Source organism: Siniperca chuatsi, linkage group LG12 (assembly GCF_020085105.1).
Source record: "Siniperca chuatsi isolate FFG_IHB_CAS linkage group LG12, ASM2008510v1, whole genome shotgun sequence".
Taxonomy (NCBI): Eukaryota; Metazoa; Chordata; class Actinopteri; order Centrarchiformes; family Sinipercidae; genus Siniperca; species Siniperca chuatsi.
In genome coordinates this window covers 969964-991228 of record NC_058053.1, presented here as the reverse complement: position 1 = coordinate 991228, position 21265 = coordinate 969964, and the positions used below count along the sequence as shown (strand labels likewise).

General features: G+C 40.5%; 1 protein-coding gene across 5 annotated transcripts in view; it reads left to right on the top strand.

Moving 5' to 3' along the window:
• pde9aa (phosphodiesterase 9aa) overlaps positions 1-21265 on the top strand; it is an 80255-nt gene that overhangs the window by 6600 nt on the left and 52390 nt on the right. For 3 of the 5 annotated variants that reach the window (XM_044216026.1, XM_044216028.1, XM_044216025.1), the window contains exons 2-3: positions 9100-9170; positions 11985-12062. In XM_044216026.1, the coding sequence (XP_044071961.1) occupies positions 9100-9170; positions 11985-12062 (149 nt within the window). Of the gene's footprint in view, positions 1-6307; positions 6729-9099; positions 9171-11984; positions 12063-21265 lie in introns of those variants that run through there. The other 2 variants (XM_044216029.1, XM_044216030.1) reach the window with 2 other exon arrangements.

Below are 21265 nucleotides of genomic sequence, written 5' to 3'. Positions count from 1 at the left end.
CAGTTGCATGGTGCAGTCTAAATCCTGACTGAAAATCCTCAAATAAACTATTGTTATTTAGAAAGTCACACAACTGATTGGCGACTGCTTTCTCAAGGATCTTAGAGAGAAAGGGAAGGTTAGATATAGGTCTATAGTTGGCTAAAACCCCTGGATCAAGAGTGGGCTTTTTAAGAAGCGGTTTAATTACAGCGACTTAAAAGGATTGTGGTACATAGCCTGTTAATAAAGAAATCTTATGTTGTGTTAGGATGTTTAAATGCTCTGCTTTTAAATATCCTAACAAATATTTAACTGATCAAATTCATTCATTTAGTGCAAAAACAGGCTCAAAGTTCTACTGTAATACCAAAATAAAAACATTTTCAGCGTTTTTCATCAGTAAAAGAACACTAGAGTTGCTGTTGTCTATTTTGGGGAGTTGCTGTCATCATATCCCACAGGACACTTTACTGCTACCCACTTTACATTCAGCTGAGCCTTTGCTTGTCATTACGTTATTTCTCTATTTGGTTCCTTGTTTTTCTTTAATAAAGCGGTGCAAATGAGCACTATGATTTTTGTCTCTTCTTTATCGGTAAAGTTCAGCATTGTTTTTGTCCTTATATGGACAGTAAATGATGACAAAACAAATGCATGCATACTTGACTCAGGAAGACAGCACAAGGAAGCAAGTATTTGCACCGCAGCATTAGGCAGATTTGAACAGAAGCTAGGAGCACAGTTAAAAGATAAATGAATAAATCATTGACAATCAAATTAAATATATACAGTATATGTGCATTAACTTAAAATGAGAACTGGCAGCTAGCTCAATAAAATGTCTTAACTAATGCTTTTTCTTGTGGTTTCAACTGTAAGGACAGTAGAGAAGACAAGCGCATTCATACCCATCATGCTTAGCGAAAGTTAGAAGAGACAGAGTTACAGATTTGTTGTGACTTTCATGACTATAAACATTTCAAATCCCGTAGGAGGAAACATTAGTCCAACACTAAATTACTTGTAATTGTGCAGTATTAAATTCAATTAATCAAAAATTTATTTAAAAAAAGTTGTCTTTTCCACTGTTTTTCAGAAATAAAAAGCAGCTGTTAGTGTGATGTTTCTGAAGTGCTGCTCCCTGTTCGCTGACCTCCACCAGTCCCTGTCTCTTCCACCTGTGACAGGCTGCCACTGCCAGACCACTGAAGAGCTCTTTGACCTCTTTCCTCCTCCACAATCATATCTTTTTTCGCCCTCCTAACAGCACTCATTAAACCCCCCCGCCCAACACTGCCAGGCCTCCCCGTGTCATCTCTCACTGTGACTTGACTGTTTGTTGGTCTTCACATGCAAATGCTTCCTTTATCTATATGGATCATCCCTCATGTATACTGCAGCATGACACAAATCACTTGTCATGTTCAATAGTGCTTGACCTTGTAAATGAAGCAGTAGGACGAGAAGGGACAAAATATTTACTGCCGCAGTGCTGTAATGTGCACATTCTTTAATCAGAAAAAGAGCCTTGAGCGTGGGAAGCCTGCACATTCAGACTCAAGAGTTTCTCCCCAGTGGTTGATTGCTCCACTTTCACATTACTGTAGTCAGAGGAGGAAGGAGAACTATAATATCCTGCTGCAGGAGGACTGTTTTTGTGATTTTTGCACATATTCTACACATAAGAATAAACAGGACTAGAGTCATGCTTGCATACCAGAAAGCAAAATTGTTGAATGCATGAAAAATGCAGAGACAACTTTGCTCTTCTTACATCATTACCTCTTGAGGGGCAAAAAAATTAAAATTAGGTCTGAGGGGGGTGCAGAGGAAAGCCATGTTATTGCCTAAATAAAACGGGTTTATCCATTGTATGGTGGCCAGTTTAGGACATTTCAGACTGAGTTCTACATTGACAGACTTTGCTCATCTTTCATAGCCTGATATATCGTATTCCTCTGTATCATAGAGCTCCATTGTTGTCCAAAAACTTTTAAAAACACATCAGTGAGACACACTGTTGCACTGGGTGACATGTTCCTTCATTCCCATGAACACACACACTGTAGTTTATTCTCACTCAGTCCCACATGCACCATCCTGCAGCCAGAAATACTCACTGAATGTGTATTCAGTTTCTGATGAAAATAGTGCATAGTCCAACAAATGCACTTTTTCCTCCTGCTTGAGTAATGTTTGCTAAAAACTACAGAACCCAGTTTTATTACTGAGGCTTTTCAAAAAATGAAACAATATGTCACACATTTTTACAAATGTACATCTTTAGTAAGAACCATAGATATATACACATAGATACCACATCCGGCTTATGAGATGCGTCTCTGCCGCCACCATATTGCAGCGGGGTTCTGGCCGGTTTAAATAGTAGAAAAATACCAGACTTTTGTGTTGTGTGGATGTTCTAATGAAAGAAATGCCAAAACCACGTAACAGGGAATAACATTTCACAGGTGCAAAGTTATTTTATATTTTACTGTTACGAACGTGTTGAATTTGATTTATCACAGTAACTTCTACTAGTATCTACTTTAAAGTGTTTGTTAACAACTGTTTCATGGTACTAACTTAATATGCACTAACTTATGTGCCTGAATTCTAGCTACAAAAGTAACTTAGCTTACTGTTACACTGCAACTCTGCACAACCCTTCTGAAACATTCTATATGTAATTTTTGTAAATAATGTGTGACTTAATGTGTAAATTATCAAAATATGAATATTTCACTATAAATGTAATTGTGAAGCCTGCCAGAAATGTACTATTTTTTTACTTTAGTGTTTGTTGTTGTAATTGTGTCTTTTTTTTATTAATTAAGTCTTTATTTATGTCTAAAACTATAAACACAGTTAAATCATGGCATCCATTTTACAATGTAGTAAGAAAACAAAATATACCTAGAAACTAATTACGTAGGGTAAGTTCATCTTAAATATTATACTATAGAAATATTACTGTTATTATCTACAAAAGCTAAAGTATTTTGGTATGAAAACCCGTATTTGAAACAAACCAAACTGCTGGAAAATCGGTTGAAAATTCAGCGAGTTATGATCATTTTAATTGTGGATAGACCTCCTGCCTTGATAGACTTACTGTACATGCATTAGGAGGCGAGGCTTCCCGTACCAATATGGCGGCCGTGTTGACTCATTTCTACAGTGAACCATGTGGACACGTACCAGTGCCCGATCTGTACGAGCTGCTCGATCCGTTCTGCACATGCACAAAAGTGGTCCTGGCAGTCAGCGGAGGTTACCGCAAATGTGCCTGTTCAAAATGATCTTGTGATGTTAATGACTGATCATAAAACAATCCTAGTCATACTCAAGATAACACAATGGTTTTTAATCATTGGAATTGGAATTGTTCGAAAAACGTAATTTTGTTTTGTGTTTATTCTGTGTTCTTTCAATACAATTAATTCAATATTCCAGATAGTATATCACTATGAAAGTTGTTGTAAATATACATCAGAGTATATAATATAAAAATATTAAATAGTTCACTATTATGTAATAGAGAATTTACTGAAAAACCTGACAGTTGTCAGCTGCGCAGTTGCACATGCGTGTACTTATTAGGCTACTGCCTGATTTGTACCATGCATGTGTGAACATATTTAATTTTTTGTTACTTTATTAACCTTCTTTGACTTACAGGACCTATTTTGCGCACGGATTGGGCAGCATTTATGGATCGGGCACTGACATGCAGAGATACCCTACTCAAAAAAGTTCCACTTCCCGGTATAAAATTAACAAGCATAGAAACTTCCAATAACAGTACACTTTAAGACTGAGAAAATGCAGTCCAAATGATAATTAACAAATATAAGTACAAAATATCTTAAAATGTAAGAAAACCAAAAGAAAATTACATAAAAAATATATAAAATAAGAAGTAAGATAGGTCTGTTTCATTTTTTGTTCAATAATTGACAAACATTCATATAGAAATAGGACTTTCTTAGATCTAATCAGTTTCACTGAGTCTAAATAAAGTGACAACTCTTTCAAAATATATGTGGGGTGGTTTTTAAGAATTTACATTTGTGATAAAAATATTTGGCAAGTATTACCAAGTTATTATTTAAAAATTCCAATTTTCTGTCCTCCATTATGAAAGCAAATCTAATATTGCCATAAGTCAGGGCTGGCATATTCAAATTATTACTTAATATCCAATTGTGAAAATCCTCCCAAAACAAATTAGACACATTCAGGTTCATGTTCCTCCAGATATCAACGAGTGAGTGGATATTGCAAAAATCAACATTGTATTGGAATGGTAATTGGTAAACTTAGATGGGCTCCTATCAAGCCAATCATCAGGTACCATACTGAAGTCTCCCCCAAATAAAATAAAGTTTGTACTGTACATCCTCATACTGAGTAACAACAAAAGCCTATTTTGATTGGTATTATTATAAACATAAAAAAAGCCTTCTATGTTCAAAACAACAGCCAACCAATGTCCATCTTCATCTGCTATGTATGTGACCACATTACCAGGGCATCTATTAAAACATAGCAACACCCACAGATCTATTAGAGCCATGACTGAACAGTAACTTGTCTCCCCACTGAGTTTCTTGTAGGAAGGTGCAGTGTGTTTTCCGTCCAAATAAAAATAATCACTTTTCGTTCGTGTCCTTGAGACCCCTCGTATCCCCTCTCGAAATAAATGATAAATTGGTTTTCAAACAAACCATCTGCTGGCAAACCTCGCAGCAGCAGTAACCATAAAACAATCAAAAAAACAAAAAAGTAGCTTTCTTTAGTTGTAAAACGAGCAGGATCTTTCCTATTTAAACAATGTCTCCCCACAAAACTTTTCAATTGACTTCTACATCAGTCATTATTTGTCTCCAACTTGGATACGGCAACCATTTATGAATCCAAATGGACCGTGGAAATATGTCTTCTCACCGGCCTTCTTTGCCTGGCTAATACACGGCCACAGGGCTTCTCTTGCCAACCTGTCCTTCTTTGTGAGATCCTCCACAAACTTTTTCCAGGTTCTTGGCAGACCCTTGACTCCATCATCAGCTTCCAAAATTCATCTGTGTTGTCATCTTGTGAACTGGATGATGATGTGTCCTGTTCTCAGCTTTCCGGCCGATGCGATGAACTGTGTCCACGAGATCATCCATCTTCTTCTCCCAGTGGGGTGCAGTCCTGCTAAGCAGTTGAATCACATCACATGGTTTCCTCATTCATTTTCTCCTCCATCTCTTTGATTCTTAAATTCCACCTCCATTTATATCGGCCTTGTTCTCTTGACCTCACTCCACTTCTTTTTCATCACTGACAGTTTAATTTAGCAGTCTTTCACCTCTGATCTTCTAACTTCTTTTTTGAGTGTCAGATCTTGCAGCTAGTGTGTTAATCGCTGCAAGTATAGTGGAATTTGATACTTCATCCTCATTTGATCTTGCCCCCTTTGGACCGTGAGCCCCTTTAGATTGGGTGAAGGGAACTGACTCACTCTTTGTTGGGTCTCTGCAATTAATATTATAAAGAGTACGGTCTAGGTCTGCTCTATAGGAAAAGTGCAATGAGATAACTGCTGTTATGAAATGGTGCTATATAAATAAATTAAATTGAATGTATCTTCCAAACTTCTTTTATCACCACAGGTATCAGTGTCCATCGGGTCCATCTCGACTAAACTCTGATGGGACATTTTATTGTTGTTTTCTTTACTAGAAATGCTTATAATGTTGAAAATACAACTTCAGTGGGAAAGTGTAACCACAAAAACGTTTTTAGAGGAATTTTACGAGAGAGAGAGTTTCTCTAGTACAACTGCTCAGTCCACCATCTTGCTGGAACTGTGCGGCCCATAGAGCAAGTGCACTAGACACTCCGCTGGCCAAGCCGGCTAACTTATGGTTTAGCCCTCCACTATCTTGAATGGGGATAAAATGATTTAATTTTGCAGCTCTTCTAGACTTTCCAAATGTTATTGGACCAAATGGATCAAATTCTGATAGTGAACTGGACTGGGCTAAGAACACTCAAGCTCTTTACAGGAAGGGCCAGAGCCACCTCTATTTTCTGAGGAGGCTGAGGTTCTTCAACATCTGCCGGACAATGCTGAGGATGTTTTATGAGTCTGTGGTGGCCAGTGCTATCCTGTATGCTGTTGCATGCTGGGGCAGAAGGTTGAGGGTAGCCAATGCTAACAGACTCAACAAACTGATCCGTAAGGCCAGTGACATTGTGGGGGTGAAGCTGGACTCTCTGGCGGTGGTGTCAGAGAGGAGGATGCTGGACAAACTACATACCATCTTGGACAGTGTCTCCCCCCACTCCATGACGTGCTGGTCAAACAAAGGAGTACCTTCAGCGGAAGACTCATCCCCCCAAAATGCACCATAGCGCCACTGTTACGGATTACAGACAGGCGGGAGATAGGAATGAACTTTATTGTGTGACAACCAGGAGAGTGTTAGGAGAGGGGTTGTGGATGAAGGGAGGTCACTGAAGTCAACCCGAGACTGGGGAACCACTGGAGAAACCACAGGAGACTGGTGAAGCCACAGAAGACTGGTGAAGCCACGGAAGACTGGTGAAGCCACGGACGACTGGTGAAGCCACGGAGGACCGGGGAAGCCACGGAGGACCGGGGAAGCCACGGAGGACCGGAGAAGCCACAGGAGACACTTTTCGTATATGGGAGGTTGAGTCCTGTACGCGAACGAGGTCGGATACTGAGTGAGGTGAGTGGAGTGCTTATATACTGGCTGTGAATGGGGCTGATTGAATGAGAGCAGGAATGTAACTGGGAGCAGGTGTGGGTGATTACAGGCTGGTGAGGCCATGACATGACTGTGACAGCCACAGGAAGTCATTCCTGCCTGTGGCCATCAAACTCTTTAACTCCTCCCTCTAACATCACTGCAATACTTGAAACATTGTACAATATTCTCTGTTTAATACTGCTGTGCAATATACTCTGTTTTCTGTTTAATATTCCCTATTTATTGATATTTATTCATACTTATATTACTGCTGTGCAATATCCACTGACTAATAATCTGGTTAATCTGCTACACTAACCCTAACTTGACAGTACTCATTTTTGCACTATTACTTATTACTTATATTATTACATTGTATTATACCATACATACTTATCAACCTGTAAATCCACTTTTGTATTTACACTTATTTTAGCTTTTATACTTATATTCACTTTGTACATATTTATCTAGCTGTATTATAGGGTATTATATTTTGATTTGCTTAGTACTTCTATTCCTGTGTGCACTGACGTGATAGTGAGCAGCTGTAACGAAAGAGTTTCCTCTCGGGGATCAATAAAGTATTTCTGATTCTGATTCTGTAACGAGTCATTTCGTGGGGCTTGTGACACTCCAAAAAATGTATCCACCGTTATACAGCCACTTCCTTCACAATGTAAGTCTATGGGAAAAAAAGTCATGACGGACTGGGAAGTTGTAATTCAATTCAATTCAATTCAATTTAATTACACAGTTTGGCCGCTATGTCAAATTAGCTACACTGCCCGGCACACTTCCTGGGGGTTTGCAATGAACAGCAGCGGCCAATGTGGTATCTACGTACTGTATATGTCACAGTTTGTCAAGCCAGGGAACCAGGAAAGCAGGAGTAGGACCATATATGCTCCGGTGGATTAAATATCACTGACAAGTGAATGTAATATTACAATCTGCCTCCACCAGAGAAACAATTGTGTTCAAATGGGGCTTAAAGGAGCAGCTTGTAGGATTTAGTGACATCTAGCGGTGAAATTACAGTTTGCAACCATTTTAATACCGCTTGCCTCACCCTCATGTTCCAAGCATGTAGCAGAAACTATGGTGGCCGCGAAACTCACAAAAAACGTGAAAAGCGCTATCTAGGGGCCAGTGTTTGGTTTGTCCGTTCTGGGCTACTGTAGAAATATGGCGGTGCAACATGGCAGCCTCCGTGGAAAGGGACCTGCTACCTGCTACCTCTAAAGTAATGAAAATACAACAATTCTTATTTTCAGATGATTATACACAAATGAATGAAACATCTGGCTAGGTGTCCAAGAAGTCGCGGAGGACAGAGCAAAACTTCTACCAGGACTATGTCATTTTGTTGTTGCCAGCAACGAAAAATTCATTTAAAACATAGCCACAAGTGGCAATTCTGGGGTTCAAGCCAACACAGACTGTTAGAAGTTTAAAGCTTTTGATCTGGACCTGGTCAAATGTGGCCTAGACATGACAAAAGCAGTGAAATCTCTCTTTTTCAATTTTTCACAAATAGAATGAAGAAAACAAACAATTTCTGATTCATAGTCTGATTTGTGTTATGCCATGCACATTTTTTGCCCTTGTAGCACCCCCTAGTCGATTTGAAGGAAACTTTCGGGGCATGTTTCAGGTTCTTATGTGGACATACCCTGTGAGTTTTGTGATGATTGGCCCAACGGTTGTTGACTTTGGTCTATTTATGTGCTGAGCCACGCCCCTTTAGAAGTTCATTGGTCAGTATCTTGAAAACTAAATGAGATATCAACAACTTTTGATAAGCTTCGTCCAATGATGATCCACTGAAAAAGGTCTTGATACAAGCTTAAACTTGTGTTGTACAATTCAGGGAATTCAGACCCACACAATATTAGCTTTTCCTCCATTTTGCCTTCCGTGCCTGGCTGGCTGCCTCGTTTCTATTGGCCACGCGGGTATTCGTCACAGTGCGCAGTGCCCAGTTGAACTAGGGCTAAACCGGAAGCTAGCTGGCTTGGCCGGCGGAGTCGCTAGTGCGCTTGCTCTATGGGCCATTAACTCTTCTTTTACAAGGAGCAAGTGACACCTGCTGCAGTTAGCTTATACTTGATTTTAAAGAGTAAGTGATCCTTTTCATCAAAGGTGAATACTGCATGAAGCCTTTGGTGAAGCTGCTTATTATACTTATTATACTATACTGCTTATACTTAAGAAATAAACATGAGCAGACTTGACCAAAATGTTCATATATGGATTTAATATTTTCATTTTGTCAGCTGTTGGGTCATCGATTACAGTATAAATCATGCCCTTATCTTGTGTGATCGTGTGTGTTCTTCTTCTTCAGGTGGTGTTCAGTAGATTCTGCAGCCCGTGTGACATTAAGGAGCTGTTCTGTACAGCCCTAGGTGTGCCAAGGTGAAACACACACACTCACACATTCATAACATGTCAGCTCTGTTAATTCTCTGTCAGCTTTAGTACTTTGAAAACAGCATAGTGATAATTATCTCCCATGAAAGTACTGTTCCTGTTTCACTTGACATTTAATACCAATGATATGGTTTATGGATTAATATAGTATCACAGTGGTACCTTTTTCAGTGCTGCGATATATTTAGTTATGTTTTCACACAGTAGTTATTATCTGAATCATAACTTCAGTGTAGGTTACACCCAGTTAATCCTCTACTATTTTGTTTTAGAGTTCAGGTGGACATGACTCCTGTTCAGTTGTGATTTATTATGTTGTATAATCTGTTTATGGATAGTCCATTTACAAGCAGATTGGTGAAGTGGTATAATTGCAAACTGAAAAAGAGTTGTGCTCTTTGTGCTTTTTATAGCTTTAGAAATGTTTGATGAAATTTTAACTCATTTTCACAATAAACAATAACTCCAGCTACCCTGTACAATTTTCTGAGCTGCTTTGGAGAGACACCTGTTTGCTCCCTCTCATTATTTCTGCTTTTTTACAAGTGCACCACTAATAAGAATGTAATCTTCATTTGTGTCCCCATTAGCTTCCACATAGTGATGGCTAGTCCTCCTGAGATTGAGGGTTTGACGTGGGTACAGCCATCCTTGTGGGTTGATGGGCACCTTTTTTTGCACATTCCTCTTAAAAGAAACTGGATATTTAAACTTGATGCATAGTATTCAGGCCCGAATGAGGAAACTAATTCCGACCGTTTCTATGAAAAGTATGTATAATATTTTCATTATTATTTTATTATAAATTTAATATTATACATTTCATTAATATAATTTTTATGACTTTTTAATTTTTGTTAGTGCCTATGGATCTCTGATTTGACATTTGACCATTATTATACATCTGTCATCCAGTAACTCAATGCCCCCCCCCCCCTTAAAAGAATGGATGAAATGTCAAACTGATGTATTTCTCTTCTGTTTTAAACACTAATTAATCTCTTAGTTAAAATTGTCCTATGAACAACCTGTAATCTATGAAAACTTACTGTATAATAATCTCAGCATTGCTCCTGCTGCTACACAAGTAAAGCTGAAGTTTGCATACTTTTTAAGTTGCGTCTGTGCTCCATAAGTAGGAAGTGGGGAGTAGTCTGTAGAGTGTCTTTACACTCACTCTTAATGCAAAGTAAGAGGTCTCAATATTACACTTATAGTAACATATAAACAAAAGACTGAATCCCCACTACCATCTAATGCTACTATGCATCTAAACCTGACCTTTGGACTCTCTGCAAAAAGGATGAAAAAGGATAGCTTCAATTTCTATTACATTCTTATTATTGTTTAAAATTGATCTCCAACAGTAAAAAATAAAAATAAAAAATCAGTCAGACATCAATGTGAGATGCTTTGGAACAGACTTGTGTACATGTCTGAACAGTGGCTCACCAGTAATTTCCTTAATTGGGACATTTTCTGTGAGCATCCCTGGACTTGTGAGGTGAAATCTTTATTTTAATTTATGTAAAGGTTTTCAAAACAAGTTACTGTGTAATATTTGTGAAGCTTGTTGTTTAGGTATAAGGAAAATGGTCTTTATGATTTTTGGTACAAACCTAAATAACAAAAATGTCTCATGAAAAACAACCACAGTGTATGGCCTTAAATGAAGAAGAATTTAATCAAAAGTCAAAGATCTCTGTGTGCACAGCTACACTACCATTAGCTGTGGAGGCAGGTGAATTTAATGGTCTCCCTGAGGAGGAAAAGGCTTCGTTTGTTACAGTATGTGATTTAGGTGACTCTATTTTATGTTTTTTTACTCATTGTAAATTTACTTGTTCTGGTCAGATGGTTATACAAGATTTGAGTTATGTTTTAGGAAGGAAGCCTTTTTCTGTAGCAGACTACATTTATAGAATTTCATGCATGTTAGCATTGTCATTGTGAGCATTATAGCACGCTGACATTAGCATTTAGCTGCTGTACTAGTACTGCTGTGCCTTAGTACAGCTTCACAGAGCCACTAGCATGACTGTAGACTCTTAGTCTTGTTAAACAGGGAAGTAAAACCCCAACAAACTATTCTTGTAATATTGTACCTCATGTCATTAACTTCTCAAGAATTATTAAAATCAAAAACAATTTATTTGTATATTTATGTTGCTGTATAGCTATTTTACCACACTCTATACACAGTGAATTTTTTTTCCCTTTACCTACCCACACTTGACCTTCCATTTCCCCTTTCTAATCATGTTATTATACCCTTAGTTACCTTTACCTACTCTTACCAGTTCTTCCAAGAAGCCTGTCTGTTTTATCATCTACAAGTTCTTGAGAAACTCCAGCGAAGCAGAATCCTTGTGTAACTTTGGTTTTGTTATTGCGTTATAAGTAGACATTATTGCGTATGGTCCCTTGATGAGGAATTAATCTTTTTTGTGCCCGGACAACATCTTTATTCAGTTCTCTTCTCAAGGACACATCAAGTGTGTGGATGGATGTTTTGCTCTCATGGAAGATTGGAACTGGACTTTTTGGTTCTCCAACATTTCTATCCCACCCTGCCACCCATTAGCAGTGCTAGCACCAGTCCCAACAACATGTCCATGTTTTGTGGATTTTATGAGCTATATTTATGCAAGACAGAGATCTTTGATTCTTCTGAATAGTTTTTGTTGGGCATGTCAGGGAGATTACTTAAGAGAAACATAGAACAAAATCTCTCACATTCATGCAGCCTTACAAATGACTTCCAGTAAAACTTTAGTGTGTGTTTTTGTTTTCATGCAGAAACACTAATCTGTCCCTGCTGGATTCGTCTGGAGCCATGGTGTCCATCGACCCCACCATGCCACACAACACAGAGAGGTATTGGAAAACCTGCATCCCACTTATGTCTTGATTGATTGATTAATTGATTGTTTGACAGAACATTTGTTCAGTCCACCAGCTGGCTGTTTGATTTAAAGACACATTCGCTGATTGGCTATAAATCCCAATATCCCCTGCTCCTTCCTCCTTGGCTGTTAACATATTGCTATAATGAGCAGCCATGAAATGTGATCTGTAGGTTTGCATTAAAAGCCACAAAACTGTAACTGAGTTTACCTGGAGCCTTTTAATTCACAAGTAATAATTATAACAGCCCAGCCAGGAGAAAGAAGCCTCATCAGAATAAAAACTGACTGTCCATTTTTTTCATCTATGAACATAGTGTATCACTAGTGACTATCTTTGGTAAAGTGACATTTACTAGTTTCCAGGACATTCTGAATCTTCTTGCGCAGAAGGCTTTTCAGTAAACCACTAATACTGCTGGTCTGTGTATTGTGCTTTTAAGAATGCTTCCTTCTGATTGCCTACTGTGGATGTGAACAGGAAAGTTTATTCCACCATTTCATTACTGCTCATGGAAAATGTTTTTCTTGAAATCAGCGATCAACAAACTTCATTCTCAAAAAGATTTGGCTCATGTAAATGCAGTCATTGTTTCCCATAGAGATGATTCCTGGCAATGTGCTAATTTCTGATTTCCTGCTAGTGTTTTACATTTTATGGATGACTGTATTTAACTACTCTAGGGTGTCACCTGTGTCTGATACCACTGGCAGAAGTGCCAAAAACAAGATAGAGCAGGGATCCAGAATTAGAAATTGTGTCATTTGGTACCTTTGATTTTCCTGCATGTTTCTAAGGGTTCCACAGAATATACAGAATGTGCAAGTCCTGGGTAAAATGATGCAAGTCTACAAATACCATTTAAGGGGTGTTTTACTAAGAAGCACACTAAACATTTACCATGTGTTAAACTTTAGAAGTGTAGCTTGTCACAGTTGAGCTACTGATTCACCTGCAGAGCTGCAGAGGCACTAATGCAGACCCATACTGCTTGTTTGGACCACACTCTGAACCTTTAGAATAGGTGAATGGAAATAAGTGGGAAAGTAAGATAAATACATCATGTTTCATGAGTAGTATATTACATTAATTAAACAATAAGTAATAACATAAATAAGTAATATAACATGCAACAAGTAAACCGAAAAGTCATAAATCTGTTAAGACAGAAAGAAATGTAATGCAGAAGTATAATGTTGACGTAAGAACGGTTTGCTTTCATTCTCTACACATCCTCTGTAAAAAAGGTCCTTCTAAAGCAAATTAATAAACATTACATCCTCATTACATCTTGCACCAAATTGGTGTTATGAAAACATATTCTATACAACTTGAGTTATGAGAACATTAATTGTGTCACTTGTGATATACATGTCAGAAGTATAGCTATTCTGTCTAAAGCTGATAACAGATTGACATTCTTTTTAATTTTTTCACACTGTGTGTAAAAAAAAATAACAGTGAAAAAAAATGATTCCCCAAAAAATGCAATTTGAGATTTAGGTGTGCAGAATGGATTCATAATAAAAAAAATAAGCAACATAACATTCCATAACATAACTTAATATAACATAGTATACAGTAACATAACATAGCATAAAATAAGATAAAATAACATACAGTAACATAACATAACGGAAGGTTACACGTGTAACCCAGGTTCTCTCCACCCTACATATTCCATATGTATGGGGACTGACCCCCACAGGGGCAGCAGACGTGATTACTCTTTAAGACAAATCACCTGTTGTGGCCACACACTAATTGGCAACATGTGGTTATATAAGCACCAGCATGGCCTTTCTGGTTAACCTTGATTGGCACGCATTTCAGGGCGGCCTGAAGCTGGAGAGATAGTCTCTCCACTCAGAGAACCTGGGTTTCACGTGTAACTTTCTGTTCTCTATAACGTTCTCTATCATCTCTCCACACTACATGTTCCATATGTACGGGGGACTCTGTAAGACACACCGCGAAGAAACAAAGCAGACCCAGCTACTCCTGTGGGAGCATGAAATGGCAGTTGAGTTGAGTATACACTGTGTACACACCCATGGCTTAGGTGCAAGACACCACCAAGGCTTAGCTGGCTCCACCAAATGTTAAGGCCAGCCGTAAACAGGTGGAAGGTCACTTAGCTTGCCAGGTTGCTTTGCTTGGCTAGCTTTGAAAGAAAATGACATCACTGCAAGCCAGGGTCCATTCTTGTAAGAGCTGTGTTACCAATGGCATGGTGTGTCAAGCCATGTGCTGCTGCATTGAGCCCAGCACACCTTCAGCAAATGAGATGCCGGCTGCCACGTTCATGTAGTAGAACTTGATAAAGGTGTATGGGGTTGACCAAGAGGATGGCCTGTCTTCCAGGAGTTAAGAAAAGTGTTCCTGTCCTGGCATCCAACCACATGCCTAGGAACTCTGTGGACTGGGCAGGCTAGAGCCTGCTCTTCCTCCTGTTGAGTTGTAGGCCTAGATGCTCTAAGTGCTGGTCACATTGTTGTAGTAGTGCTCCTCCGAGCGTGCACATACAAGCCAGTCGTCCAGGTAATTGAGGATGCAAAGACCTTCCTGACGCAAGGGTCCCAGGACAGTGTCCATGCACCTTGTGAACATGCGGGAGGCTAGTGATATGCTGAATGGGAGGACACAGAACTCAAAGGTTCTGCTGTCAAAGGCGCACCTGAGGTAGAGCCTGTGTCCCTCCCATATTGGGATCTGAAAATATGCATTCTCTAGGTCGATCTTGGCAAACCAGTTGCCTTGGAGGATGGCCTGTCGAATCCTCGGCACAGTCAACGTCTCGCCTTGCAGGAGTCTCAAAAACTTTGTTGAGCCCTCTCAAATCCAAAGTCAGAGTATGCCATCCTTTTTGAGAATGAGGAAATAACCTGAATCAAACCCAGCCCACTGATGGTTCTACTTCACCTTCCTGGGGGCCTTCTCTGCCTGGAGAGTATAGATCTCCGTAGTCAGACCCCTCCTGTGCTGAGGGTATCAGTGGGCATGGCTGCAGAAAATGCAAATGATAACCCTGAGTCATGGTGGAAACCACCCAGGGGTCCACCCCAAATGTCTCCCAGGACAGGCCCTTGTCCCAAGAAGCAGCAATGGGGGCTGTGGACTGTGGAGGTATGCCAGTCACTGGTACACACGAACAGCACTTCTTGCACAACAAAATAATGTGAATGCTTGTGAAACCAAAAGGTGAAATATGCACAGTGGCACTATTCACCCCCCATACATCCAGCATGCTCACATGGAAGCCCAAAGTGGACTGTACCAGTGACCGGTCCAGGTGAACAGCACTTGTTCTTTTTTTTCTTATTCTCTTTAATGGAGAAATACCCACGTCCTCTGACTAGGTCAGATTCCACAACAGACTACGGCATTGTGCGTTAGATGGTGCTGCCACGATACACATAAGCCACACTGGTGTAGCGACCAGCCGGGAAGTGTAGCAAATTAAAGATTTAAATGCATTAAAGTGATCATATTGAATTACCTTAATTTTGGGGAAGGGGAAGGAGCAGATTTATACTCACTTCCAGCTATCAGAATAAAATGAGCGTTCATATTACATAACAGAATCTAAGGAGAAAATCTAGATAGTCATTCATAATAATTAATTAATGATTTAATAATCAATTTAGTCTTGCTACAGAGTTATTTTTCATGTACAGGGACCAGAATATTTCATACACACTAACCACATAGGCTGATCACGTTCTTTTATAAATGAAAAATTTATTAACTAGGCTACTAACTACACACAGACAAATATAACTATTAGACCACTGTTACAGACAGAATAGCAGGAGACACCGAGATGGAGACACAGATGGTTTTATTGTACACAGGTGAAACAAGCAGTGAGTAGAATGGGTTAAGGCCTCCTCTATGTTTTCTTCCATGGCTTTTTGTTCAGGAATAGATAGAAGGTAGATTTTCCCACGGGGCACTGGTTCACCTGGTATGAGATGGATGGCTTAGTCCTATGGCCGGTGTGGAGGCAATCGGGCAGCTCTCTTTGGGCAGAACACATCCCGGTAGGTGGCGTAGCAGGTGGGAATATCCACAGACTGTGGACTCTGGAGGTAGTGAAGACCGGAAGTTTCTTCGAGCGGGGAGGAGATGGTGAAGGTAGGCTAGGAAAACAGTCTGGGAAACAGGAATGACCCCATTGCAGCACTTCACCGGTGGTCCAGGAAATGATGGGGTTATGTTGCTCGAGCCAGGGTCGCCCTAAGATCACCTCCGCGGTTGAGCCCTCCAGAACCAACAGATGTTGTTGTTCCTCATGCAGCACTCCTACACAGATGGTGACGGGGCCGGCGGCCCTTTGGCCCTGCATGGATCTGCTAGACTGAGGACGTGGGTATGGTCTTGAGGTGGAGCTGGAGATGAAGTTGCCAGCTGACCCGGAGTCGATGAGGGCTTGTACTGGGAGGGATACGTCGGGAGTAATCAAGGATATCTCGGTAGCTAGTGGTTTCAAATTCTTGATGGAGGAAATGATGACACTCACCAGGGGTTGGAAAGGTCTCACTGGACAAGATGTGATGCTGTGACCTGCAGTTCCACAGTACAAGCACAAACCCCTGGTCAGCCGTCTCTGCCACTCAGCTGGAGTAAACATGCTGGTTTCTAGCTGCATGGGCTCTTGGGATAGAAGACTGCTGGTCCTGGTGTTTGGTCAAACATGCCTGCATACGGGCGGCTACTCGGATGGATAGCTGGATGAACCTCTCGAGGGCGATGGTGTCTTCGTATGCGGCGAGGTGCAGCCTTACCCTGGGATCCAATCCCTGACGGAAGGTGGTAATAAGGGACTGTTCATTGCACCCACTAGTAGCGGCAAGGGTTCGAAACTCCAAGGCGTAATCATTTACTGAGTGGGCGGATGTATCCCCCGCTGGCCTCCCGAAAACCTCCTTAAAATGGGAGAAGAAGTTCGTCAGGGATTGGGTCATCGGTCCATTTTGAGCCCAGATAGATTCGGCCCACTGTAGCGCTCGCCCCTGGAGCTGGGATATAATGAAGGCTACCTTGGATCGTTCGGTCGGATAAAGGGAAGGCTGCGTCTCCAGGACCACCGAACACTGCAGTAGGAAGCCGTTGCAATCCTCTACCAAGCCAGAGAAGGGCATTGGATTGGCCATTGGACTGGCGCATCCCGGAGATGGTGGAATGACGGTGGTGGATGCGGAAGTGGAGGGTGATGTGGTGACGGGTGGTGGAGCGATGAGGCAACGATGCAGGAGATCCACCAGCTCCTGGAATGGATTCATGGCACTCATGCTGTCGTCCGGTCTTCTGTTACGGACAGAATAGCAGGAGACATCGAGATGGAGACACATATGGTTTTATTGTAACAAGCAGTGAGTAGAATGGGTGATGATGGTTACTGATACCATCCTTTGCTTAGCTGGGTAGGAGATCAGGAGTTGGAAACACACACTGGAGTCTGGAGAACACAGAGCTGGAGACAGGAACTCAGGAGAGGAGAAACACACTGTTCAAAGGCTGGAGTCCGAAGCGTTGTCTGGTACGGCAGAGAGTATTGTCCTTGTTGAAACGAGACCGGACACTGACTGAGGTGAGTGGGGTGTTTTTATACTGGAGCTGAAGCAATGCAGATGAGTTTCAGGTGTGTAATTGGCAACAGGTGTTTGATTAGAATTGTTGTGAAGGAGTCCGCTGTGGTTGTGGGGTTGTGGAGCCTGGCGTTTCCGTGACAACTACACAAACACAACTAATAACTACTAGACACCCAAATGAAAGTATAAATGCAACCATGAATTAATGATATGAACACAGTGATGAATTATTAATAAGTGAATGAATGACCATTTGACACCAGATGATGCAGTGAATGATTATTTTGGCAAGCGGTTTTAACTAGTGTAAACACAGGAAACCACTGTGTGGACAAACTTTAACTGTTAGGCTTCCAGTGAAATAAACTAGGCACCGTTCAGCAACTAAGAAGTTTTGGAAAGTCAAGGAAGATTATTATTAGGAATTATTAATCACCTGAAGTAATTTAGATATCATACCTATGTTGGTGGGAGATCCTAATTTTAGTTTCTTAATTACTCTTATTAAGCTAAAGCATCAACCCCAATATCAAAGTAGGTCTATCTGTTGTTTCAGTTTTGGCTGAGCAGGGCAGGCATTGCCCTGGTGGGGAGAGGAGAGGAGAAGCAGTGCCATTTCTCTGGGGCACTCGGTGGGCAATCGGTTCTGGATGAAAGTTCCCGGAGTTCCATGTTTCCAGACACGCTGTCGGTCCTGCAGGGCGACTTTGGCTCGAGTCAGATCTCTTCTTCCATAATCAGGCTGATGACGTTTGGTTGTGATGGCACCGCAGTGTGAGCATCTGCCAGATATTGACTGAGTTTAAAGATTGTTACGGACCTCATTTGGACTCAGGTGCTGCAGCAGAGTAGAGCAGGCTTCTATAACCTTGTAACAGCAGTTTGGAGCACTAATGAAGTTTCTATGTTTAAGAGTTAAGTGTTTGAGTCTCTTTCGCTCTGTATTTCTATCTCTCTCTATTTCTCCTTCTCTGTATCATGTGGCTGGTGCATAGGGACCAGGATTTCTTCTTTTCTAACTTTGTCATGGTAGATCTCATAAATGGCACAGGCTCCTTTTAGCAGGCTTCTTTCTTTTAGAGTTGACTCGAAGTTGGATGTCGGCATTTTTCAATATGTTCTGGGTCTTTGGTTTCTCCTCGGGTCAGTTGAGGTCTGCTGGGCCTCAGGACTCAGTCAAGTGTTGAGATCTCCTGTTGATCGGACGGTCTTGAAGGGCAGCAGAGAAGAGACGTAAGACAAAAGAGTCTGGACAAGAAGTTTTCTCTTGTCTTAAAGTCTTCTGTAAGAGGGGGCGGGGTTGTTTGCGTTCAGGGTGCAAAACTTCACTCCACTCCCACCCTAGCTTATCCTAATTCTTTCTAATGAATTAATAAAGTTTTAAGGCTACAAGTTTAATCCTCCTCAGTTCTCTTCAGTTGTTGAAAGGTTCCAGACACTTTTATAAATAAAACTGGATATTATCTACTTATGTGTATGAGTAACAGACAGGGTTTATTAACTGTCGGACAATTGTAGTGTTGTAATATATGTTACAACACTATTATGGCAATACACATACATGTGTCTCTTTATATAGGTTTATACATACATATATCTATATCAGTAAATGAAATAGTAAAATAAAAAAGTTAAATGTCCATATATTTCAGCAATCTTTGGATTTCAGGAATGTCTTTTGTCTGCCTATCTGTGAGAGGCATGCAAAAGGTAGGGGTTATTTCTTCTCAGACACAGCATCCTGTGCTGTGTGTGGGGTGCAGAGATGACATTTCTGCTTGCATTTTATCTTATTTTAGGCCATGATAAATTAATTTGTTGTGTATATGCATATTTACATTTCCTGTTTCATTAGCTCTTCAAAGAGGCTAAGCACATAATCGAGGCTATGACAAGCGGAGTGAGGACAGTATAAGACTATCATAATACATCATAATAGGCTGATATGTAACATCAAGTAACCTTTGGCATGTTTAATTGATTAATATTAAGGTTAAGACAACAAGAGATCAGTTGAAATATTCTCAGCAGTATGTCATTTGAAAGCAAGGACTTACATTAATGAAACTGTATCCCAAATTATCACACATGCTGTCCTAATTACCACAAATGTCTCTGATAAATACTTTTCTCAATACAGTACATGGTAAGCTATACTTTGTACAAATATCATATTAATTTCTTCACATAAAGAACAGTTCTTGTTAGCAGTCTATTGCTCTTTGTCAGCATCAGCATGACAACAACAACAAGTTCCACATTCTTCTTATTGTTAATTCAACATAACAAATTGGTTAATATATTTGATTCTGCATCGTAAGGTCATTTCTCTGTTCTCAGTGTCTTTTAGTTTTACAAGTCTTGAATTTCATTTGATGGAAACCAGAGATAGTGCAGTTTTCAGTTTACCAAGTTGGTGAGGGTCATAAATTAATAAACTGTCTTAAGATCACCCTCAACTGGCACTCAACATTCCTTTGTGAGTCTTGCACCATAGTGTGAATTGTATCCCCACAGGATATCAGATTAGTTTGACTTCAAGCAGACCTGCCGTAAATCGAGAGATTGTCATTCATTGTCCATTCACTTTGTGGCCTTGAGTCCGGCAAAGTTGGTCATGGGACAGAGGAAGTTACTGGGGGAAAGCTTATCAGTTCTCTGGACAGGGCTGTTTATGGCTCAGAGGTCAACTTTCAGAGAAGTTCAATTATTTTTATCAATAAGGATACAAAATGTTCATCCAAATCGGGGTTGATCACGCTGCAGCTGTTACGGAACAGACCAACCCGGAGACACAGGTAAGGTGATTTCGAAGGTTTATTGATAACAGGGATAATACGAGATCTGAGGAGAGCAGAGTTGATACCGTCCCTTGGATCACTGATGATAGTGAAGCGCAGGTGCTGGATAGCTGCCCACGAGGCGACGGGAACAGGATTCACCACACTGGTGACGGAAGACACTCCGGAGCCGGGTGAACACTGTTGTCCACAGGAGCCTGGAGTCGAGTGAAGGTTTTGCAGCTCTAGGAAGACTGGAAACGATGATTAGCGGCGTAGTAGAGTCCGTGGTAAACTTGAAGGTAGGAAGTGTAGCTCTGTCCTTCTAGCGAACGAGACCGGACACTGACTGAGGTGAGGAGCTGGGTTATGTAGGGAGTAGAGTGGCTGATTATGTGCAGGTGTGTGATGGGTGACAGGTGCTGGTGATTAGTATTCTGGTGAGGAGGAACGGTGTGGTTGAGATGAGGTGGAGCCTGGCGTGTCTGTGACAGCAGCATGCCCGCCGCTTCCTCTGTTCCACGCCACCTGCCCCCGTGGGGGTCACTCCCTGTACATATGGAATATGTAGGTGGAGAGATAGTTTCGACACAATAGAGAACATAAAATACAGTAACATAACATAGCATACAGTAATATAATATGACATTACATAACATTCATCAACATAACATTTACATAACATTTACATAACATGACATGACATGAAAATTAACAGCATAACATACAGTACAATAACATACAGTAATACAACATGCAGTAACATAACATGACATAATATAACATAGTATACAGTAAC